Source organism: Carcharhinus amblyrhynchos, chromosome 11 (genome assembly GCF_965287045.1).
Source record: "Carcharhinus amblyrhynchos chromosome 11, sCarAmb.v2.hapA, whole genome shotgun sequence".
In the NCBI taxonomy this organism is placed as follows: domain Eukaryota; kingdom Metazoa; phylum Chordata; class Chondrichthyes; order Carcharhiniformes; family Carcharhinidae; genus Carcharhinus; species Carcharhinus amblyrhynchos.
The window spans coordinates 10,883,560-10,909,549 of record NC_137334.1 but is presented as its reverse complement, the minus strand read 5'-3'; the positions used below and the strand labels follow the sequence as shown (position 1 = coordinate 10,909,549).

Here is a 25,990-nt window from a genome sequence, read left to right as displayed (position 1 = left end):
AGCTGGAGTACTGTGTGCAGTTTTGGGCGCCGCACCTGCGCAAAGATATTTTGGCCTTGGAGGGAGTGCAGAGGAGGTTTACTAGGCTGATGCCGGAGTTGAGGGGGTTGAGCTATGAGGAGAGGCTGAATAAACTGGGCTTGTACTCGTTAGAGTTTAGAAGAATGAGGGGAGATCTCATTGAGACGTATAAGATGACGAATGGGATGGATAGGATAGAGGTGGAAAGACTCTTCCCGCTCAAAAAAGACAATAGGACTAGGGGGCACAGCCTCAAGATAAAAGGGGGGCGGTTTAGAACGGAGTTGAGGAGGAACTTCTTCACTCAAAGGGTGGTGAATCTCTGGAATTCTCTGCCCGTTGAAGTGGTAGAGGCTGCCTCGCTAAATATTTTTAAGACGCGGGTTGATGGGTTTTTGATAAGAGAGGGGATTAAGGGTTATGGGGAGAGGGCGGGAAAGTGGAACTGAGCAGCGACAGATCAGCCATGATCTTATTGAATGGCGGGGCAGGCTCGAAGGGCTAGATGGCCTACTCCTGCTCCTATTTCTTATGTTCTTATGTTCTTAAAGGCTCAAATCACATCATGGAAGCTGGTGTAATATAGATTATATTAGTAAATGAGGAATATATTCTCAATAATGGTGACCATGAAACTATGGACTGTTGTAAAGACCCATTTGCTTTACAAATGTCCTCTAGAGAAGAAAAACTGCCATTTTTACCTGGTGTGGCCTATGTGTGACCCCAGACCCACAGCAGTAATGTTGAGCGTTAATTGCTTCTGAAATGAACTGAGTAGCATGGTAGGCCAAGGATAGGCAGCAAATGCTGATCTTTCCACATCCACATCCCACAAAAGAATACAAAAGCAAAAAGAAATTCTATAGATGCTGGCTCACCATCTGCTTTGTTGAATCTTGAGATGGATGATATTGACGACTTTCCTCTTTAGCTTCAGCATGCACTCTAGCTTCAGCAAGTGCTCTCTGGCTAGGACCAACTTTTCTACATTCGCTGTGGCCCTTGTAGCCTGTTTGAAATACAAAGTATAATGGTTAAGTGTTAGAGCTCTCGCTGAGGCAAATGCAGTATAAATCTGATAACATAATTAGAAACAAAAGTGAGGCACAAAATAAAAATCCTCAAGTAGCACTGAAGATGTCATTCAAAGTGCAGTTCAAGATTAAAACACAACTGGATAGGGAAATATCACTATAAACTGAAGGGGCGGCGTGGTGGCACTGTGGTTAGCACTGCTGTTTCACAGCGCCAGGGACCGAGGTTCAATTCCTGGCTTGGGTCACAGTCTGTGTGGACTTTGCATGTTCTCCCTGTGTCTGTGTGGGTTTCCTCCGGGTGCTCCTCCCACAGTCTGAAAGACATGCTGATTAGGTGTATTGACCCAAACAGGCACGGGAGTGTGGCGACTAGGGCAATTTCACAGTAACTAAACTGCAGTGTTAATGTACTGTGACTAATAAATAAACTTCAAAGTCCCACTTTTTAAAGTGTCCAAATCTTACACAATAAATATAAGGTGGAACTCTCTTCTCTCCGCATCGGTGGCAATAATGGACTGAAATTTGGTATGAATAAAAAGTCAGCTTCCCCCAGTGCAAAATTAGTCTGAAATTGTGTTCTCCTGATTTTGATGGTGAGTTAAAGCTAGGTCATGTGTCCTGTTGAGATATGTCACAAACTACATTTGTATTCTCTTACATCTCATGAATGTTCATTGAAAGGTCAACTCACTGGAATCATGTTGCCCCTCCAAACCAAGTACCCTGCCAGTGGATAATTAGGTCTGATTTATGACAACACAAGTGATGTGCATCAGGCAAGTTCACTTCATCCACAACTTGGAGGTCAGTAGATGCTGCTTTTGTCTTCCTTTCACACAGTAACTAGTAATTATTGAATGCTTGTAGCACAAGCTGTGCTATGGTTGGGCACAGAAGCATGACCAGCGAGCAGGGCTGAGACAGAGGTATGACTGATATGGTGGTGGGGTAGAGGGGAAGGTGAGACAGAGACACAATTGGCTTTGGGGGTGAGGGGGTGGTCAAGGTACAGAGTGGAATAGTGAAAAATTGTCTGGGGCAAGAGTTAAAAGGCTGTCCAGAAAAGGTTAAAGACTGTCTTGGGACTGAAGTCACATTTGGAGGCCTATTTCAGAGATTGTCCTGGGGCTGAGGCTACATTGTCAGAGCCATATTTCTGAGATGATCACGGGGAACTTCGTGGGCCATTCAAGGGGAACTAACATGGATTGCTCATACTTACAAACAGAAACGGAGAATACAGGTTGCAGGTAATGTTGTCTTATTGACAGCTATGATTAGAATGAGGAGAAGGGTCCATTGTCAATTGGCATAGCGCTGGGAAGACAGCCTCCCTGACAGCCAGAGGGGCCCCTGATGCTGATGAGGGGGGCAAAATCTAGGAAGGTGTTTAGTGTGACCAAGGGTCTACAGAAGACACATACATCAAGGTGAGCGAAAGAGAGTGCCACGTTCTTTCACTTATCTAGGGATGTGGTAGCTCACTTTTATCAACATCTCCGTGAGGAACTTGTGTTGCAAAGAATTGGAGGGCATCCTAAACCAAATGTTTTGAAGGTAACTGTTATACTAAGCTTTTTGCGAGTGGATCGTTCCAGGGCTCTGCTGGGAACCTTTGCAGAATCTCACAATCAATGACACACAAATGCATAAAGTGACAGATGCTCTTTTCAGTAAAGCTCACTGTCACATTTAGTTCTGCCTCGATGAAGCAAGCCACTGTCAGACTGTGGATCCGCTGCTATCTCAGGTTTCCCACAAGTCCAGGGCAGCATCAACTGCAAACTTGTGGCCTTGAGAATACCCTGGCAGCAGCCTGTGAAATTCATTAATAGAAAAGGATTTCATTCTCTGAATGTTCAGCTAATTTGTGATCACAGAAAGAAAATCCAGCATGTTTGTGCTAAATACCCAGGGGGTACCACAAATATTTGAGGGACCTTTGCACATAGCGGCTTGGCTCCTCAGTGACAAAGAGTACCTCAGAAGACATGGTTATTGACACCCAATCATCAGCTACAGAGTGTTTCTGAGGAGGGACACAATGGGCCCGATTTTACCATTTTGATTCAAAGTGCTGATTCTGGGTGAAGTACAGATCCGACTCAGAAATCTCATTTTAGGCACCCCCATATGCCCTCAGCCATCTCCAGTCTGATTCGCGCTGTGGGCGGGGCTTAGTGCTGCCAGAACGATTGGAGTTCTGAACTGCGCATGCGCAGTTACAAAAAAAAATTAGAAAAAGCGCAACCGTATCAGATTGCTCCCGAGCCGCAGAAGGCAGCAGCGAGGGTATATCTCGGGGTGGGGGGAGGGGGGGTATAAGATGTATTGGGGAGCAGATAGATCTCCGGGGGGGGGGGGGGGGGCGGGAGCGCAAGGGTGGTGATCGGTCTGGGTAGGGAGGGTGGATAAGGGGGGGCAGTGATGTATGTGGGTAGTGAGGGGGAGGATAAAGGGGGACACACACTTCACTGCTCCCCTTATCCACCCCTCCCAACTACCCAGACTGATTGCCACCCCTGCCCCTTTCACCCACCCCACCCCCCCACAATCATCCAGAGTGGCAGCAGACCCCCCGCCCCCCCCCACCCGCAGAGATCCACCTGCCCCTCCCCCAACAGAGATCGATCTGCCCTCTCCCTCCTCTTCCACCCCCCACCAGAGATCTATCTGACCCGCCTCCCTCCTTCTCCCCCCGCCAGTTCAACCTCATAGCTACAAGATTTCAGGAGCAAAAAGGGGATGACAAATTTTTCACAACCAAAAATCACTTCAGCCTTCAATGAAGGGGTCACAACACTTCATTCTTAGTATAATCACTTCAGAAAAGGTCGGAGATCTCACAATGATCATGGAAGCACATCACTCACCTTCCATCTTAATGATGGGGTCATCCTTGGAAAACATAGTAGCATGTGACTGCTGTGGAATGTGATTAGCATGAGCACACATCTTTAAGCAGTTTCACATAGTACAACCTTTTCAACTATGGCATCACCTAGTCATTGGGCATGGCAGATTTTACATGGCTGAAAAGCCAATTCAAACATGGGTACATTCATCAGTAGGCTCGGTAGAAAGACAGCCAAAACAAAAAAAATTCAATGGTTTGTGCTTACAAATCTTCAGAAGGGAGCAATATCCATAGAACTCCATTTATCCCCTGGCCAACACTGAAGGATGAATAATGCAGAGGCATCATCCTGTTACTAACTCCCACTAGCTTTTTTCACATCGAACTCTACATCATGCACCCAAAGTTGTGAAGTTTGTTTGCATTGTCCACAGAGACCTCAGGCACAATGGCTTAGTAGTTAACATTGCTGCCTTAAAAGCGCCAGGGACCTGGGTTCAAGTCCAGCCATGAGTGACTGTGCGGAGTTTGCACATTCTCCCCATGTCTGCATGGTTTCCTCCAGGTGCTCCAGTTTCCTCCACAGTCCAGAGATTGCAGGTTAAATGGATTGGCCATGCTACATTGCCTCTTAAGTGTCAAAAGCTGGGTGAATTAGCTGGATTAGCCATGGTAAATACACAGGGTTATGAGGATATGAGGGCCTGAGTGGGATGTACTTTTGGAAGGTTGGTGCAGACTCAATGGGCCAAATGGCCTTTTTCTGTACTGTAGGGATTCTACGGTTCTAGGTGCTGTCTCTAGCGGGAAAACCAGTGAGACTCCTGCTGGGAGGGTCAGCGCGATTTAGTTCACAATTTAACCACACTAAAAACTTTATTTGGAGTGGGGGCCTAAAAACACCAGCAAGACTGGCTCCTCAGAGATTGAGGTGCTGTTTTTGGAAGGGTGCCCAATTTCCAGACAATCCTAAACACCCCCTCCCCTCCTACTTGCCAGCTGGTTCCCATTCATTGGCATCAAGCCCCCTCAAGTGAGCGACACCCCACTAAGGGGGCACTAGGGCCCCCCGTTGGACCTACCAATTTGGCACTACCCAGCAATTTACCCAATGGGTTCCGAGCCCCCTGGCATTGCCATCACAACTGGTGTCCATTTTTGGAAATCAGTAGTGATTGGTGCCAGGTTCTGGCTGCCCCCAAAGATTGGAAAATCCTGGGAGCAGGGAGAATCCAATTTCAAACCGACATTGCATACTTAAATTACATTACTTCAGGTGCAGGGGCAGGGAAAATCCCAAAGGGATTCCTCCCCAGCGCTGGACATGCTATGGCCCCTCTCCCGTAATTTCCCAGCCCCAGCATATTCTGCACGTCAACAAGCAGGACAGGGAGTTGCCACCCATCTCACCACCACAATCTTGGTTTGATTAGTTGTAAACACTGAGGACCCTGCACTTATCAGAAGCCTGCATGTTTCTGTGCCAGATGATCTCTACGTTAGGGAGAAACATGGCCCAGTTAGCATTAACACAGTTGTCACTGATAACATTTTCCCTTCACAGATCCGGTCCCTCCATACATCCTGCGGAGGTCTTAGGAGACGTGCAAATGCGTGGCTTCCAGAGCATGACAGTTCTCGATAAGGTCCAGACCAATCTTTCTACATACTCTAAGTCATAAGTACGTTGTCATGCAATGAATTCTGTATCAATTGTGTTTTGTGTCTTTACGCAAGGGTCACAAAGCACTGCTAAGCAGCCATCCAGGAGCAATGCAAGATCCTCACAGGAAATAGCTTCAAGTTGAGCTTTTGACATCACATACTCATACCCCTCTTGCAAATATTTTTAATCTCCCTAATTGAAGCCCACTCCTCTAGTTCAGCATCATGCATCAGGAGATTGGGAACTAAGGATGGAATGACATTCAGCCTTAAATGCAGAGACGATAACAAGATAAAATCATGAATGCCTATGGTGCTCAACTTTATATACAACTTTTCCCAAGACTCACTTTCATAAAATAAATGCCATTGCAAAATGCACATTGGATAAATGGTTATAACATTTATCACAACAAATAATTGTGCTATCCACAAACAACAGACATCATTGTGACAGCGGCAGGATGACCTCTAACCTTTTCGAGCAATTCTCCTTAGTTCTAATAACGTCTGCCTGAAATCTAAAAGGTGTCAAGTGAATTGGTTAGCCATCATTGTTCCATATGATGTATCTTTGCTGATGTCACAGATGTGGAAATAAAGGTGATTGTTTGAGAATTAATGCAACTGAAGATCCAGATAGGATGTCATTTGGGGGATACATGTTTAAACCTGATCTGACAATGTTTAGATTGCAATTAAAAACTTTAAACCTGTTTTTGAAAGTCTAGTTTTGAATTGCTGGAATTAATTGATATTTAAATCTAATAATAACCTTGGGACTAGAATAACTTGATGGTTTCAACATTCCCCTACTATAATTCTGGAAGGAGACCAATGGAACGACACTCCATTCCCACACTTCCCCAACCAAACTCTCTACTAACCACCTCCTTTTTATATCCTTTTCTTTGTACGTTTTGACTTTTCTCTCATTTTTTTTTTCTGACAGTAGCACATCTTTAGGCGCATCTTTTATTTATTTTCTGCCTCTTTTCCAACACCTTTTGCCATTTTTGACTAACTCATCCGACATTTAATTTCTTCTGTTTTCCAAGCTATCACACACTTGCCTTTTATCCCTTTTCTCATCCACTCAAATTGACTGCATTTCTAACTTTTCCAAGTTCTGGTCAAAGGTCATCAACCTGAAACAGTAACTTTCCCATTCCACAGATACCATCACATCTGCTACGCATTTTCAACATTTTGTGATTTCATTTCAGATTTTCAGCATGCGGCTTTTTTGCCTCTGGAATAGCTATGCAACTTCTGTCATTTCCATAGAAACTGGTAGGCATCATGCTTTTGATAAAAAATTCCTGCAACCTCTGTTTATAGGGAGCCTGGCATTTCACTGGTGGTTGATACTGGCTGCTGAGACAGTGTACCAACTTCTATCCTGGCCAAACCATTTTAAAATGCAGATGCCCATGTTTATGGACCTACTGCCTCACTTCCAAACAAAAGTTCTCTCCGGACTGCCACTACTGCAACTCTCCAGCATCACAGCTATTTAAGCCCATCTCCTGTCTTTTAGCTCTCTCTCTTCTGTTCTGATCTTTTTGACCTATAACCCAGAAGTTATATTCCAAAACTACAATTCATACTATAAAGTTAAAATATATTCTAAAACAGATGAACCATAAACATCAGCAATTTCTAAAAGAAAAACAGTAGTGACAGGAGGGGGGAGAACATAATGCTTCCCTAGGATTGATGGCCCACCATTCTGCAACAAAAACATGAGGGCATCCTTTCAGCCTGGAGGTCGTCTTAGATTGAAGTGAGATCAGAGTCAAACAGGCTGTATAAAAAGCAAATAAAAATGTGTAACTCACTTCATAAACAAATGACCCTAATGAACTGCTTTGATGCAGTGTAATGGAATCGTCCTCCGCCAGCTAATAATTGGCTGCAAGACAGAGTTGCTATCTAGTCAAATTCACAAAAGCTGCTCTAAATAGGAGGAAAATCACAATGGTCTTGAATAACACTGCCAGGAGTTATCCACTTGCCTCAAAACTGCATTTCTCAAGTACACCCCTGGTGCAGAGCACACCTTGGGGTCAAAAATATGGAGGAATCTTACAAGTATAAGTGGTTTTTAATTTTACCACAGCAGCCATATCAGCTGATTGAAGCAGTACAGAAGGAATAAAAAAGGACAGTCTGGATTTCATCCTGAAAAGCAATATGTTGGACAGGTTACAATTTTACATGACATTGAGAGGCATCAGAAAATTCAGTGGAAACTGAATTGCATTCTACTTATTAACCTTCACAACTTAGATGAAGGGTATAACCTATCCAGGTTTGCTGTTGTCGCAACATTTGGTAGGAAATAAGTGGTGAGGTGGACATAAAGAGGCTGCAAAGAGATATAAACTGGTTGAATGAGTGGGTAAGAGTGAAGTTAACAATGTTAGAAGGCATAATAGAAAAGCAGAATACTTTCTAAATGGTGAAAGAGAATGGAAAATGTTGATATTCAGAAGATCCTGGTTGTCTTCACACATAAAACATAGATATTGACATGCAGGTACAGCAAGTAATTAGGGAAACAAATGGTATACTAGCCTGGATTACAAAGAGATTAGAATAAAGATGACAAACTTACAGTTGTACAGATTCTTACTGAGACGACACCTAGAATGTGTGTACAACTTTGATCTCCTTATCTAAAGGAGGATATGCTAGTCTTGGAGGATGTGCAACATGGGTCTACCTGTCGGAAGCATGTCAAGAGGGCATTGTCCTAGAAGGAGAAATTGAATAGACTAGGACTAAATTGCCTGGAATATCAAAGACTGAAGAGCTGAGCTCATTGAAACAAATAAGGGGAGAATTTCAGCACTATCGATAAAGAATGCTGCATATGTAGTGGCTTCCAGAGAACCAGTGTAAACATGCCTAGAAATGACATGACACAAACTAAAATCTTTATCACAGAGAAATTAAAAGGGAAAAATGAGGTAAATTCTGGACAGATGATTTTTCCTCTGGCTGGTGTGTCTAGAACTAGGGATCCAAGACTCAGAATAAGGGGTTGAACATTAGCACAGAGTGAAATTTCTTCATCTGAAGAGTTGTGGATCTTTGCAATTCTTTACACCAAACTAGAGGACTTTGGATGCTCAATTGTTGAATATATTTTTGTATTGGAACTAAGGGATATAGGAAAGGTACAAGAAGTTGAAATTGAGGAAAGATTGGCTGTTATTGTATTAAATGATAGAGCAGGTTCAAAAGGCCAAGTGTTCCATGGTCCTATTTCTAATAGGAAGGAGATGGTGGACACCATGGGGTGCAGCATGGGAAGGGGGGGACAGCATCAGAGGGAGGTAGGGACAAGATATTGTTGGACTGGGAATTCTATCAACAGCAGGGCTAGAAGCATTTAGGCTGCCTGCCCAAGGAGGCAGGGAGATCATTTCCATATGTAAAGGCCAAATTAGTGCCATCGGTAGAGACAGTTTCCGAGGATTTAAAAGTCTTATGAAGCAAAGAATGAGCCATATGCAGCCTTGCACACCCCAAAGACTTCCATAGAGAGGTTTCTCCACCACCACTTGACTCCACAAATGCTTATTATGATTTTCTTCCATAGCTGTTGTAGGCTTCTTTGGCTTTCTCCCTGCCTCTGACCGGGCTCATAACTCTTGGTGTGGGTTGCTGTCCTTAATAGGAAAGCATCCAGCAGCAGCCACTAATTTGGCTGCCACCTGTAAATCGTGGCACTGGGTTCCACCAACTGCTGAAGTGGGGTTGCCTCTGTTTCTGGCCACAGAGCACCTGCTGCCTTTGCAAAATCCCTGCCTGAGTTTCTAACAACATAGGTTTATTTAATCACTTCAAACATTTATTGCAAAATGACCCCAGTAAATGCCAAATATTTCAAAATTTGAATCAGCAAAATCTGAAATTGATTATACATTCCACATTTCATAAAACATTCACTAATGTGAACTCCTTACAGAATTAGACTAATATAAAGCTATACAGAGCAACTTACATTTATATTGCAACATTAACATAGTAAATTACTTAACACCTATTGCCTTTGAGGGAAAGTTAAGAGAATGGACAAAAGCTTTTGAATACACAAAAAAAAAGCAATGTTGAATTTAACAAAATAGTTCTAGAGTGAAAAGGTAAATGTTGGAGGCAATGGCACATGGATGGTAGCATGTGTTGAGGAGGGACAGTGTAGGGATTTTGTTCTTTTAGAAAAGTAATTAGTGACAGCAGAAATATAGATATTCAGTGGTTTGTGGAGTTAGGGTAAAGCAAGCGATTTATCTATAGGAAAGGCAAATGTGTTGATGTACTGAGAAGCAGAGACCAAACATATGTCAGTAAGGATAGTTGTGAGAAGCATGGAAAAGGACAAGTTGGAATTTATGCAGCTAACAAGGAGGACATTGGAATGCTTGAGTTTCAGTGATGATTAAACTCACAAATGGGAGTTTTAGAGGCTGTGAGATAAGAATGGAAGCATGTTGGGCACGATTTTCCCAGCCCGCTGCACTGCTCGATTAGCGCAGAGGACCGAGAAACATCAGCAGAAGGGCAGTAGCAGGATCCCATGACTTTACTGGGCCATTTTTTGTGACGTAATCAACTTGAAACAATGACCCTGAAATTGGTATTGTGATGCCACTGTGCCTTGAAGGAATGGATTTTAATCCTATTTCTCTGCAGTTTTTTTTAAAGCAGGCTATTTTTGTTGTATCATTGCTTGATGTCTGTTGATGGCATATAATGGGCTTCTGTTTATTTTTAATTTGGGCTGAATACAATGTCCTCGAGTTTTAGAAGTTTTATGAATCGTTCTAATTTGTTACAGGAAGACTGACTGACAGCTCAAGGTCAGGTGGTTTCTTCACAGAGAAATCATAGGATTCACTTTCAGTTTGGTGAGTTAGAAGCTGTTGGACTCCAGACTGCAAGTAATGTGTTTCTGGGTCTTTGCCTGGTATTAGAAATCTAGTTCTCAGTGGCTGGCTAGCTAGTAACTAAAGGCAAGGAGCACCTGTGTCTCAAAGTGGTTTGCTGGCTCAAAGCAAGAAGCCAGCAATGGCTCTATCTCTACCTCGAGGTTGACTGGGACCTCCAGGATGGGAAAGTCAGAGTTTCAGTTCTCCATCCAAAAGACTAAGTCACAGCAGGTACTGCAAAGCTGTAAGATCCAGCATCATATGAGCATACTTACTTTCTACTTTAAGCCTGGAACGGGGGTATACGTTTGTAGGGGTTCTTGCGTTGAAACAGTATTCATAGATATTATGGTTTGTACAATACAATGATTGTTTTTTCTTTTTTGTAATTGGTAAAAGTTATTGCTAATTATATTATATTTTAACTGTATGCTTATTTAAACTTTATTTTATAAAAGCTCCCTAGTGAGTTATTTGAATCATACTTGGAGCGAAACATCTGATACTTAGCCATGCCAAAATTCAAAGTGCAAAACTTATGATCTAGGCTGACTCCAAAAAAAACACCTTGGATTACTGACCTGGATTATAACAGTATGCAGAGAGTGCACTAAAACATTACCAAAAAAAAGTGTTTAATAAGTATCAGCCCACACAGTTTGTACCTGAAGTCATAGCAACTGGAAAATCACATCCACATTCTATGGCACGTAAGGCTGCTTGCAAACCTGACACCTATGAATGAAATGAAGTTATTTAAATTGGGTTATTTTGAAAATAAAAATAAATTTCACAATACTTATTACATTACTGTGTATTATTACAATATTATTACAGTATTGTTACAATACTCATTACATTATTGTGGTTTGAACATGAATAAACATGCAAACCTGAAGCATCACTTCAACATGCAAGATTATACAGTACTTAATTCAAGTTTTCAGCTCTTCAATTTTGATATCCTGTGTGAGCCAGGTGTTGGTGTTTGACTCCAATTGTTTAGATTTGTCACTTGCCTATATTGTCAGATGATTATGCTGTGAACCTATCTATTTTTCAGGCTGTTTCTTTTATTTTGAGATCCAGAAGTGCAGATAATACATAAAATATGCCACTGAGACCAATTAGTCCACACAACAGTTATTTTCATATTTTTCCACTTACAGCAGAAAAATAATTAGAAACATAAGAACAAGATTTAAGGGCACTCAGTGTCTCAAGCACCCTCCATTGAATCAGATCATGGCTGAACTGTACCTCAATTCCATTTGCCCATCTTTGATCCATATTTCTTAATGTCCTTGTCTAACAGAAATCTATCACAGTCTTGAAAATGTCAACTGAATGCATATCAATAACTTTATAATTTCATAATATCTAGTACCCTTTAAATGTAAAGTGCTTTCTAAAATCATACGTAAGTGTCTGAGTTCCAATTTTAAGATGCAAGTCATCATTCTGGATTCACCCACCAGCAGAAATCATTCCCCAGTATCTATCTTGAGTTTACTATGAAAGCTTGGGAGTTTATGGCCTCGCTCATCCCAAGACCGTAAAATCCCACACAAGGTCAACAGATCTTTCCATTGTTTGCTCCTCACCTGCTCCAATTCCCAGAGCGGATGGGGTGATTAAATTCCGGCCTAAGTTTCCTGAAGTCCCAGAAGGTGTTGTTGAGGAGAAAATAACAATGCATTTAGAAAGTCATAATTTGATCAGGCAGATTAAGCACAGGTTCATGAAGGGAAAAATTTGTCTGACAGATTTACCAGAGTTCTTTTAGGAGGTATCAGCTCAACAAGATAGAGGAGAACCAAGTGATGTTGTACATTTGGATTTTCAAAAAGTTACTACGCAAGATATTGAAAGTAATATTCTAGCTTAGGTAGAGGATTGGTAACCGAATAGTAAACAAATAGCGATAAGGAAGTCTTCCTCAGATTGGAAGGCAGTATATGAGTGAAGTGCCACAAGGACTATTGCTGCGACTGCAGCTTTTCACAATAGGAAGGAACAGAGTTTACTGTGGCAAAATTTGCAGGTGATACAAAAGTGGGAGGAAGACAGGATGTAAGGAAGATATATATGTAGTTTTTACAGAGATATTGACAGGTTAAGTGCATGGGCAGAAAAATGGCAAATGGAATTCAACGTGGGAAAATCTGAGATTATTTATTTTGTAGAAAGAATAAGGTGGATTATTATTTAAACTGAGAGAGGCTATAGAAAAGGGCACGGGGGCCTTGTTCATGAAACACAAAGCTACTATACAGGTGCAGAAGGTAATAGGGAAGGCAAATGGAATGTTGGGTTTTTATTTCAAGGGGGTTGGAGTATAGAAGTACAGGAGGTGTTGCTGCAACTGTACAAGACACTGATGAGACCACATTTAGGATACAGCATACAGTTTTGGTCCTCTTGTTTAAGGAAAGATATATTATCATTTTATCATTGGAGGCAGCGCAGAGAAGATTTACTAAGATGATAACGGTATGGAAGGGCTGCCATATCAGGAAAGATTCAACAGGTTGGGTCTCTACTCCTTGGAGTTCAGAAGAATGAGAAGTGACATGATTAGAAGATTTTGAAAGGGTTAGACAGGGGAAATGTTGGGAGGATGTTTCCACTCTTGGGAAAGTGTAGAATCAGCAGGCATGGTAACAGAACAGGGGTGCTCATTTAAGACAGGTTTGAGGAAGAATTTCTTCTCTCACAAATTGGTAAATCTTTGGAATTCTTTACCCCAGGAAGCAGTGAAGGTTGAGTTCTTGAACATTTTCAAGACTGAGATTGATAGGTTTTTAATGAATAGGGGAATTAAGGGTTAAGAGAGAGAAGACAGGATAGTGGTAAAGTCGGGCGTGAGGCCATTAACATGATCCATGCCTGCGCAGATGCCCACTTTACCGAGGCCTGGGAATGGCCACGATCCAATTCACGTCCGAAACAGGCGCAATGGCAATTTAAATGCATTTGTATGCATTTAAATTGAATTAATGAACTGCCTGACCAACTTTATCAGCAGCATTTCCCCCTTTACCATCGCGTTCACCTGTCCAGACTCAGCACAAAACAGACATGCTTGGCAAAAAGATGTGTTTTGGATGCTCCAGCTGCTGAAGAGGTAAGTTCAGAGCTTTCAATGGCTCTCTGATTCAGATCGGTGGTGGTTGAGGGGTGGAGGGGCTAGAGGCGGGTCAAATGTGTCTCTGGTGTGGGGGAGGTGATCATTGTCTGATGGGGTCGGGGGGGAGAGGGGGTGGAGAGGCAGGTCAGGTCATTCTCTGGTGAGATGGGGGGCGGGGGGGGGGAGGCGGGGTGGTGGAGGCAGGTCAGATATGTGTCTGGTGGACGGGCGCGAGGGAGAAGGGAGGCCCGATCATCATTCTCTTGGGGGGAGGTGTTCATTTTATCCCATCACATTTCTAATTCTGATCATTCCTGTTATAAATGCTATCTTAGATTATATTTCACTTGTCATGAATGTTTTTTTCCCCTACACCAGCAAGTTCAGAAGAAGTAGTAGAAATCATTTTATTACTATTTCCCAAATTACCTTCTAAACTTGAAAATGCAACTCTTAGAATTTACTGCAAGTTGGCTGTTGCTAAACACAATTGCAAAGGTTGTTGGATCAAGCAACAGTTATTGTATACGCTCCTATATGTTTCATTACACAACTTCAATAAAGGCCTGGATATGTACCTTGGTGGATTTTGAAGTACAGGCAGCAGAAAGAAGGGATTCCATAACTATAATAGTGCATGTGCACTTAATTAGTGAAACTGTCAAAGTGCTCAGCTGTGAGTATGTGAAATATACTGGGAGGGAGGCCAGATGGATCTCTGGTGATGGTGGTGGTGGTGTTTGGGGGTGGGGGGGCTGCGTGTGTGTGTGTGGGGGTCCGCTGCCATTCTGTGGGGGATCGGTGGAGGTGGATAAGAGGGAGAATTATGTTGTAGGGGTAGGGATGATATCTGTGGGGGTCATTGCTCCTGGGCTGCTTTATCCACTTTTTGTAGCCCGATTTTCAATTTTTTTTTAACTAACTAGTTCAGAGCTCCAATTGTTTCAGGTGCCCTAAGTCCTGCTTATAGCGCAATTCAGACTCGCGAATTTTTTTTCAGGCTAAGTGCGTATGGGAGCATCTGAAAGCAGATTTCCAAGTCGGATCTGAATTGCGCCCAGATTCAGCACTTAGAATGAAAATGGTAAAGTCACACCCAGTGAGTGTTAGATTAGACATGATCTTAAAAAATGGCACAGCAGGCTCAAAGGGCTGAACGTCCTACTCCTGTTCCTATTTCTTGTGGTCTTATAAAACAGTTGTGCAGAAAACAGTCCATTTTCTTTTAGATAAAAGGGAGTTTGGATCCAAGACATTTGATTAGCATACCACTTGGATTCAAGATTAATTTGTTTCGTGCTGCTGTGGGGACGAGGGCAGGGAAAGCCATTTTTGAGATCAGCTTACAGGCTTCCCTACAAAGCAATGAATGATACTGACAGAAACTGAGGTTCACTGTGGTCAGAAGAGAAAACAGGCTGCTTGACTTTGCAAGCTCCAACAGTTGGATGTGGAAAGGAGATGATCTTATGTCTCATTATGCAGCAGCTAAGGATTCTGGGACATGGTCAGGGGCAAGAAGAATCATTGGAACATGTTTTATTGTTTTTGATGGATTTAAGTAACTTTCCAAAAAAAGTATCTCAACATGGTCACTTGATGCTAATACTCAGGAAGGGAATGCAAGGAAAGCCTTGCAGGATAGGAACAACTATGCACTATTTGTAAAAAGGTAGGTAATTCCATGGAGAGTGCGCTGAGTGAAGTATAAAAGGGGAATGTGTCTCTGTAGTTTAAAAGTATAAATTGCCTACAAAAAGAAAGTGATGTCGTCAGGGGACTGAGACTTCATTCTTTAGATTTCCATAATGTATACATGGCTAAAAAGAATTTTAAACTGAACACCTTTGAAAATAGCTGAAATCATGTCTCTCAGTAATCCTCAAACATTCAGCCCTTTGAGCCTTCCACATTCTTTCTATTGTAATTTCTGTACTATTGCTTGTAGCACCGATATATCTCTATCGGAAGAGAATTATACAACACTGGTTTTCAGACTATTGACCTCCATGAAGAAATACCTCAATGGAATTTGATTCTAGATTCTGGACTCATGTGAAAAAATAATTATTTTCTCTGTGGTCTTTGTCCTGCAAATCTTTCTTTTCACTATCCCTGTTTTCCTGTATGAGTTCACAGGGGTTACATGGTAACTCCACTCTCACCTTTTGAGTGCTGCAATAAACTAACCCTTTGAGTTCCTACTATTGAGAGTTTGATGTGAGGTTATTAATAGAAATTGGATCACACCAACATTATAAGTGCTGGTATATTTCCCAGCCCCTCAAAGTAGGGAGAAAATCAAAACATCTTTCTGTTTAGGAACAGGTTGCGAAGGAGAAATCAAGACTGTTTAAATTAACACTCCTCCTGTCCACAACACTGTTTAGTAATTTGTTACAGAAAAAAAGTCAAATTTGCCATCCAATTAATTTAGCTCATAAATGGAAGGGCAAGTTTCTTTGTGAAACTTATCAATCTCCATGGAAATTATAACAGCATCTTAGGTCCATTCACCCATCTCTCCTGTGTTCGCTTATCTACATTATGTTCACTCATGCAACATCTTGATTTTTTATTTGTGATCTTTGGGGGATCCATGGCCCTCCCTTTGCCTATTTCCACACTACAACCCTCATAGATACCTGTGCTCCTCTAATTTTGATCTCTTGATTAGAAACATCACATCATAGGTGATCATGCCTTCAACTGCCTTAGCCTTAATCTTAGAATTCTTTCTATACAACTCTCCAACTTGTTTCCTTTAAGACTTTAAAATCTATTTGACCAAGCATTTGGCCACCTGATATGGCCAAATGTGGCTGGGTGTCGTTTTGCTTCATAAAACTCTTATGAAATGCCTCTGAATATTTAATTATGTTACAGTTGCTTTCAAAATATGAGTTATTGTTCCTGAAATATATGATCACATATCACCTTTTCCATACTTCATAACACTTTATATCCCTGAAACTTGTCACTTTCTTCTAATTCAAGACTTAAACTTGATTAAACATCCACCTTATTATGATTTATCACTTGGACTAATTATACAAACCAGCTCAGTGTTGAGTTTAAACAAACCCCATTTTTAATTTAGCAAGAGTCTTATCTTATACAATGGGAGTTATGAATCTTTAGAGTAGTAGCTGATGTTCTAGGAGAGTAAGTAAGTAAATTATGAATAGCTGTCAAGTCAAGTGCCTATGTCCGTGAGAGTTTTTAAAAATCTGTTCCAGAATTTTCAATAGCTGTTCATTAACATAACAGCTATCATTATAGCATTTTGAATGCTTGACTGATTTTTACAACCTACAATTACCACAGTGGGGAAGATGATGCTGCAAGTGCACAGCTCAAAGAAGTTATTAAAAGGATTAGATTTTGTTTATGTGGGGTTAGGAATACAATTTTGTTTCGATAAGGGTTAAATATTTGAGGCGATTTGAATGTGTTAAATGGGCTTCTATGAATGGGAGCATTTTTATACAATGAATTGTGTGATAGATACAGAATTTTTTTAATTTCAGCTCAGCATGGCTCCTGATGTCTGCCCATGGTCGTTAATGAGTGAATTGACATGAATGGTGTAAGGGTGAAGTGTAGTGGGTCATGAGTTGGCACTGTTGGCAAAGGGGCATGAGAGTAGATAGGACATGGGTTATCAAGTGGGTGAGAGAGGTCATTGAATGTAGTGAGGCATGAGCTGGCATATGTAAGCATGGAGACTGGATAGGGGTTGAGGTGTTTGAGGATTGAGGACTAGACAGCCTAATATTTAAAAAATAACTGGGAGAATGTCCCAGAGAACTGAGGCAGGCCCTTTAAACAGCTCAGTTCAGCACTCAACAGTTCCTGTGGTCACCTCCAATCTGCAACTGGGAGTCAGATCCGCCACCACATCTCACAAAATGAAGGTCCTGCCATTCAGCACACTTGTTCCATGAGGTCTGCTATGCAGCTTAGAATCAAAAATCCAGGTCACAGTTGCTTAGAGTCAGTTGGATTGAAAGATTTGGGGGAAGAAGATGCTGCTATGTCAAGCAGAACAAAAAAGGACTGCTTTTGGGTTAATCGCCAAGCAAAGGATTGATGAGGACAGGCTGAAAAGGAGACTTTGTTTAAAAAGGACACTGGAAGAGTCACCCTGATGAAGCATGAAGAAGGGGTCCTGTTAGAGCCAGGATGAGCTTTGGGTTTTAAACTCAAGGTTACACATCTACAGCAAGTGTAGAGTTTCAGGTTATAGATCATGGAATTTTTACATTAAGAAGGCCATTCAGTCCATCTAGCCTGCCCTGACAACAATCCCACCTAGACCCTATCTCTATAACCTCATGTACTTTTGCTGCGAATCCCTCTGACACTGAGGGGCAATTTAGCATTGGCAATCAGAATAACCTGCACATCTTTGGAGTGTAAGTGGAAACTGGAGAACCCAGAGGAAACCCATGAAGACATGGGAAGAACGTGCAAACTCCACACGAATCACCCGGGGCTGGAACTGAACCTGGGTCCTGGCACCGTGAGGCAGCAGTGCTAACCGCTGTGGAACTGTGCCGCCCTGTGTAATATTAAGCATTTGCGAGCAATATATTTACTGTATTTTAGTGCATGAGTTGCCTACTAAGCAAATGTTTAGTTGATGCAGATTTTAGTTCACTTATACAGTAAAAATTTTAAAACATTAAATTACAATCTTTTGAGTTGGTCACTAGGAAATTCACATCTTTCTAAAAAGCTATCGACCTCTATGGTGGCCGCAACTTTTTTGAAAATTATGTAGTACATGTGATGACATTCATTTAATATATTAAGCAATAACAAGAATACTTTCTGAAATTGGATTATTGGATAAACCCTTTTATGCTGCATCACAAGTATCAAATTGCATCACTCTGGAAATAGAAGCAAATAGCAATTCCAAATTTTAAAACAAGTACAATTACAAACCTGCACAAGAGCTCTGTCTCTCTCCATGCTTGTTAGCATTTTCTGCCTTATTGCAGCATTGTACTTCTCTTTGATCTTGCTCAGGGTAGGTTCAAAGGATGCATAATGTTTCTTAAGCCTAAATAAACCACAAACAGATCATATCTGACTCAGGATCACAAATACAGTTTTAACTCCCAAATATCCTGCAGGTCCTGAAATGTCTAGAGACATCCTCAAAATTGCTTTCAGCTGTGAACTCTAGGGAAAAGAAAATTAAGGTCTGACAGCCATGGGTACTTCAAGGTAAGCACATCAATATGGCAACAAAACATTTACACTTACCATTGAGTTCCAATTAAGTGCCACAGTAAGGCATTTGAATCAAAAATATTGTCAAAGGATGAATGAAGATTATGCCCTGAAGAGAGCTGCCAGTTAATCTTGCCTTAATCTCCAGCACGGTGACCTTTAGGAATACTCACAGGTAGTACTAATGCTTGAGGTCTTGCATGTATTTACAACTTAATTTTTAAAGAAGTCCCAATTAATGGGACAATCTGACCTTAAATTTAAGGGTTATTCATTAGTAATTACTCATCCCTGGGAAGTTCCCATCCTACCGGCAAGACAGACCCACCGCAGGTGGCAGCAGCATATTCAACATCGATCCCCGGCTGCATGAGGTCTCATTGCATCAGGTTAAAAATGACAAGCAATTCCTACAAAGCACCACTTATCACCCTCCCTCAGCAAACAAATCAGTACTCCTCCATGTTGGACACCACTTGAGAGAAGCATCGAGGATAGCACACTCAATGGGAAACTTCACCAAGGGTGGCCCGGTATCACCACTACTCAATGAGCTAATGGAATCCTGAAGGACATAGCCACCGGACTTGGCCTGCATCATGCAACGAGAACACCAATAAGGGGAAAAGACACTTAATTCGGCCTGACCAAAATCAACCTCCTGCAACACTTCTGTCCATGACAATATTGGTTACTGAGATATAAGGGCAGGTCAGAGATAGGAAATTCTGTGGTGAGCAATTCCCCTTCTGACTCGCCAAAGCCTATCACATACGAGACAAGTCAGGAGTGTGGTTGCATAGTGGTAATGTCACTGGACCAGTATACTACAGGCCCAGGTTCATGCCCTAGAGATGGGGTTTCAAATTTCGCCATAGCAACTGATGGAATTTAAATTTGATCAATAAAATCAGGAATTGGAAGCTAGCCCACTATTATAAAAACCCACTATAATGTCCTGTGGGTGCCCACATCCAAAACAGTGTTTAAAAAATACAAGATGTGCCAGGGGGGTCATGGAGATCTACCAACACTACACTGTTTGGGAAATTCACCAGAGTCAGATTTGGAGGCTCAACAAACAGTTCTATTCGGACAAAGCTTTGGGAGAAGCGCTGGTACTCCGCAGTACTGGCAGCCACCTTCTCAACTACACAATGGCAGTTGAGCATCTTTTATATTTTTTAGATAATAAACAGTACGGACATTAGCCGCTAGTACATTGTTACAAGTTCAGTAGACAGATATGGACATCAACAGTTAACACATTGTTATAAGCAGACAAATACGGACATCGATAGTTAACATATCATTATACATAGAATAAATACATTTATGCAGTTACGTCCTCTATCAATGATTGGTTTTGTTATATACATTCATGCATTTATGTCCCCATCAGTGGCTGATCTCATTATCAAACTCATTGTTCTGGGTCTGACCTTATCTCAAGTTTTAAGGTGGCTCAAGGTCTGACCAGTTTCCTGCAGTGATTTAAACGCTACAGGTTTAACTCTTTGTGTAAACGTCTGTGCCCAAAGTCAGTGCCTCTTAATGTCCCGTCCCAGAGTCCATTATGTGTGCCAGGTAACCATTCTGTGTCCTTTATTTCAATTTCACCCTAACACCATTCCAAGACAGCAGACCTCTCACCAGTGACATCTGGCAACCCTTACTCAGCAAGCACATTACCATCCACCCTGCACAGTCAACCAGTCAGTAGTAAGAAATCTAACATATACCAACCTATTAGTGTAGCCAATCAACATTAATATCCAGCCCAAATGCCCATTCTTCACTATATATAAAGTACCTCTTTCACCTGTTCTAGGCATTCCTCCAGATGATGGGCAGAGTACATTGCCCGAAAATGTTCCACCACTTCTAAAAGAATTCAAAATGCTTTTCAGAGCAAATATTACTTGTTGTTCGTCCATTGTCATTGATGAGGACCTCAACACCATTACTCATTCTGAGGCTGGCTGCGGTGCGTCCAAAGATGACTGATCAAGCCAATTCAGGCATGGAATATCCTGGCACATATTGGACAGACTTGTATAGACACTGTACTTGTTGTGCTGGTGGCTCTGAACTTGCGCAGCTCACACTTCAGTTGCGCTTCAGCAATACACCTTGCTTCAGAAGCTTGAAAGCCTTCGTGGATGAGGCAGCACCAGGTAGGGCGGTTTTGTGCCAGCATTTCCCAGGTGGTCATGCGCCCTCCATGCGAGCGGCTTCCAGCAGAGAGTTCCCCAAAAAGGAGCTGCTTGGGTATGCGCTCGTCTGACATACGAATGACATGACTTGCCCACCAGGTCTGCGCTCTCATAAGCAGTGTGTGAACTGATGGTAGACTTGCTCTAGGGAGTAACTTCTGTGATCTATTTGTCACCATACCTTACATGGAATTATTTCAATGGCTGGGGCTATAGCGTAGAGTGTCCGTGGTTCAGACCCAGCAACCTTGAAGCCATTGTTTTTCACCCGATATGATGATCGTTTTGATACTGGAATCTAACTTGATATTGGTTAAATGGCCACTTACTGAGATGTCTATGTTCCAGAAGGAGGAGCTGCATCGTCTGATGTCACCCATGTATGGCTCTTCAGATTGTCTGCACAGTGCAGAGGACGTGACTGAAGTGCACCTATTTGTGATAGTGGAAGCATAACAGCATTGTGCAGACATTGGTCGTTCCTGTGGGTGCACCTACCCTGTGTGCCCCTGTGCTGGCATAAATCGCCAAGGTGATTGGATGTTGGCTTACCCTGGCTTGGATAGTCTCTGCACTTCTGTGGCCAAAAGTGATGACCAATGTTTGGCTTCTGCCTCATTAAGTGGTCTCACCTCTGAGAATGGTCCAATGTTGGTCTTGCAGTTCAGACAACCTGACTAGCTGGACGATCTTGTTGGAAATGACGTTTCTCTTGGCTTGGATAAGATCGGAGAGCAAACTGTCCTCAACACTCACCATGATCTGTCTTGGGTGATTTATTTCAGATCTCTGTATTTGCATCCTTCTGCCATGTGGTAAAGGTTATTGATAACGGAATCGATAGGCTCCCCAGGATGTTGGGCTCTACAGTTAAATTTGGTACATTCCAAGACTTCATTGGATCACAGGTTGAAAGAGAGTTCAAAAGATTTTAAAACCTCTTAAAACTTAACAGACAACACATCTATGACTTGTCTGGTGATGGTGAATCATTTTCTTCAATAACTCCAATAGTGAGATTTGTCCAGGCCATGGGTAAGGCACATTGAGGGTGGAAGTGATAAACTGAGTTCCATGGTTGAAAAATTTAAATTGTGGATGTCCCTTTAAGAGATCAAAGTATTTTAAAATGACATCACTAGCCACTGCCTAAGAAAAGATTTGTACAGTCCAATTTGTACAGTCCCACCTCTCCCAGAATGGGTCCCAATACCCCAGGAATCTGAAACCCTCCCCCGACACCATCTCTTCAGCCACGTATTTATCTGATATATCTTCTCATTTCTACTCTGACTGGCACGTAGCACCGATAGTAATCCTGAGATCACTACCTTTGAGGTCCAATTTCTTCCTAGCTCCCTGTATTCTGCTTTTAGGACCTCATCCCTTTTTTTTTAACCTATGTTGCTTATACCAACGTGTACTACGACACTGGCTATTCGCCATCCCCCTTCAGAATGTCCTGCAGCCGTTCCAAGACACCCTTGACCCTAGCACCAGGGAGGCAACATACCATCCTGAAGTCTCGATTGCGGTCACAGAAACTCCTGTCTATTCACCTTATGATTGAATCACCTATAACTATTGCACTGGCACACTTTTTACCCCTCCCCTCTACAGCAGAGCCAACCGTGGTGCAATGAGTTTGGCTGCTGCTGCTTTCCCTAGAGAGGTCATGCCCCTCAACAGTATCCAAAGCAGTATATCTGTTTTGCAGGGGAATGGTCACAGGAGGTTCCTGCACTACCTGTCTATCTTTCTTGCTCTGTCTGGTGGTCACCCATTCTCTTCCTGCCTGAGTCTGCACATGTGGCATGACCAATTCTCTATACGTGCTATCCATGATGCTCTGACTCGTGGATGCTCGACAGTGTCTCCAGCCACCACTCCAGCTCTGAAACTCAAGCTTCCACGAGCTGTAGCTGGAGATACTTCCCACACACACAGTGACTCAGGGGACAGGAACTGTCCCCAGCCTGCCACATGGAGCAAGAGGAGCAAACCACAGCTTGGAGCTCTCCTGTCATGTCTTACCCCTTTAATTAAACTTTTGAAAGATGTTTTGTTTCAGATATATACAATTTTCTTGGGCCCTTCTTTCCTGCTCCTTGTTACTACCGAGTATACCCTTTTCAAACTATTCTTGATTGTTCAGTCTTTTTACAGAAAATGTGAATTTTGATTTCCAGCTGCCACCATGTTTTGTCAGATGGTCGCTAAGCATGGCATGTACTACCAAGACACCATTAAGCAGTCTTGAAGAAATTACCAAGAGGTCTTTATTAATATTACTGAACTATGTCCAAATTTAGAGCAGAGGGTACAGGTACAGAGGGGGTTCAGTGGCATGTTTTTACATGTTGCTTTCTACTTGTAAACCACTGACCTAAGCGCTAGATCAGGTGCTTTCTTATATCATTGGTGGTCAGTCCTAGGTTAAGCCTTAATGTAATGATCCTTCTTTGTTACTCACCTCATTCCAACGGGCATGGGTGTGCCATGTATCGCAGACCCAACCTCCTAATCCTGTGGCAAATAAACTTCATGGTTCAAGATTTTTAATAAATGTTTCGATAACTTCTGGGGCACACAGTACTGATGTGCATTAATACTCCTACTGATTGGAAGATGTCAATGAAATGTGATAGCTTTACATGGACAGACTGCATTATATATATGTGGATGTCAGAAGTTACAACGCAAGAAAAAGTTAACTCAGATTTATAAAAACAAGACAGCGGTAAATGCAGTAGATTATAGATAAATTGTAATTTTTCTTTTACATAAATGATTTTAGTTTAATATTTTTCTACATGCAGGGGCTTTTGTTACAAGGGCCAGAAAGTGAAATGGAGGCACCCAATGTGCACCCCCCCCTCCCCCCACATAATTGGGTAGTTCTGAGTTGGTTTACAACAGTTAGGCCATTAATTCGTTCAGGACAAGTCTTCCACCCATATTGGAAGAGGTCCAGCCTCAGAGTTGCTGGCCAGTCAGATGGCCTGATGTTCTCTGGTTGTAGCAGCACTACCAGGACTCTCTGATGAAGGAGCAGCACTCCAAAACCTCGTGATTCCAAATAAACCTATTGGAATTTAACCTGATACTGTGAGACTTCTTACTGTGCTCACCCAAGTCCAACACCACATCTCCATATCAGGATTAATGGCCACTGCTGGGACTGCATGCAGTCCCCTACGATGATTAATGGAGCCAGATTAGGAGGTAAATTGGGGTGTTTCACCAGAGCTAGTCTGGCAAATCTGAGCGAGGAGGGTAAAGGATTGAGTTCAGGATGGCAGAGGGATGGGAGAAATCACACATGGAAGGGAAGAGTACTATGGGAGGGGGGGGGGTCCCCAACTGGGCACAGGATACCCAAACAGACGAAACATATCTCCAGCCCTTATAAAAACCATTCTGCTATCATTAAAATACTAGTGGCAACCAGGAGCCCTAAAGTGGCCATTAATTTGTAACCATTCCATATTCTATTAGACATGGCTACAGGGAAAAGGTAGGTATGCCAGCATACATGATAGGTCAAATGGACCCCTTCTATGATTTTATTTTTCATTGAGCACATAAGGGCCTCAGTTGGCCTAAGGGTGAGTGCATAATGCCTTCTCCATCATTGATGAAAGGACAATACTGCACAGGAATAGGCCCTTTGGCCTTCCAAGCATGTGTTCCTAACTAGACCATCCGTTTGTATCCCTCTATTTCCAGCCTGTTCATGTGGCTATCTAGATAAGTCTTAAATGATTCTAGCATGAATGCCTCAACCACTTTGCTTGGTAGTGCATTCCAGGCCTCCATCTCCCTTTGTGTAAAATACGCCCCTGTGTTAAAATACGATTGGAGGAAGGAAGGGGATGAGCATGTCACTACTGCCAAGTCCTCCAATTTTACATCCCCACCCTCCATCTGCCAATCTGCTCCCAGAGGCGCTATAAAATTTCACCCAAGGTATGTGTCAACCCAAAGAATCCACACTGACCTGCAACATTTAGTGTACATCAAGCAATATGAAAACAAAAACTTTTTCATATTATGAATACAAGATAAGGTCCTTCGAATTTTTGTTTCTTAAAGCAAACAATGCTACCAAAATGTTATTTTGGGGTTATTTCTTAGAATTAGTGTATTCTGAAAATCATAATTGTTTTCAAATTATTCCTAATATTGGCCAGCATGTCTTCAGCTTCAGAGGCCCTAAGCTCTGGAATTTCCTTCCTAAAGTTTTCTGCCTTTCTATCTCTCTTTTCTCCTCTCTATCCTAATATCTCTATAGATGGCTCGGTGTCAAACTTTGTTTGATAACTGTCCTGTGAAGTGCCTTAATTGGAACATTTTACTATGTTCAAAGCATAATATAAATACTTTGATGAAAGGTCCTCAACCAGAAATGTTAACTTTGTTTTCCTTGCCACACAACCAGTTACCAGACCTGCTGAGTATTTCCAACAGACATAGTATTTGGCTTTTGTGTACTCTGGGAAAACAGAAAGACTGATGATTTTAAAAATGAAAATATGATTTATTAAATTAGCAAATCATAAGTATATTCATAGGAGGGGGAAGGCTGGGTAATATACTTCGTCAGAGAGTTGGTGCAAAGTCAATGGGCTGTCTAACACTGTGGGATTCTATGATTCTAAGCTCACATCTAAATTGATCAGTGTGCTTCTTAACCGTTGGCAATTGACATTTAAAGATTATACAGATTATGGCAAATTTCACTTGGAATGATGTACAGTGATGTACATAATGATTCTTGCTAACATTAAAAGATTTGGGAAAAGGGTTTATAAATCACTCAGAATTTGCAGCTATAAAGATAGTGAAACAATCAGTGCTTGAATCATTATGTG

At 42.0% G+C, this 25,990-nt stretch overlaps 1 protein-coding gene across 2 annotated transcripts in view; it reads right to left on the bottom strand.

The window, feature by feature from the left end:
• spag16 (sperm associated antigen 16) overlaps positions 1-25,990 on the bottom strand; it is an 846,000-nt gene that overhangs the window by 757,888 nt on the left and 62,122 nt on the right. For both annotated transcript variants that reach the window (XM_080198174.1, XM_080198175.1), the window contains 3 exons: positions 18,610-18,727; positions 11,192-11,261; positions 903-1,033 (listed from right to left, as the gene is read on the bottom strand). In XM_080198174.1, the coding sequence (XP_080054300.1) occupies positions 903-1,033; positions 11,192-11,261; positions 18,610-18,727 (319 nt within the window). The remainder of the gene's footprint in view (positions 1-902; positions 1,034-11,191; positions 11,262-18,609; positions 18,728-25,990) is intronic.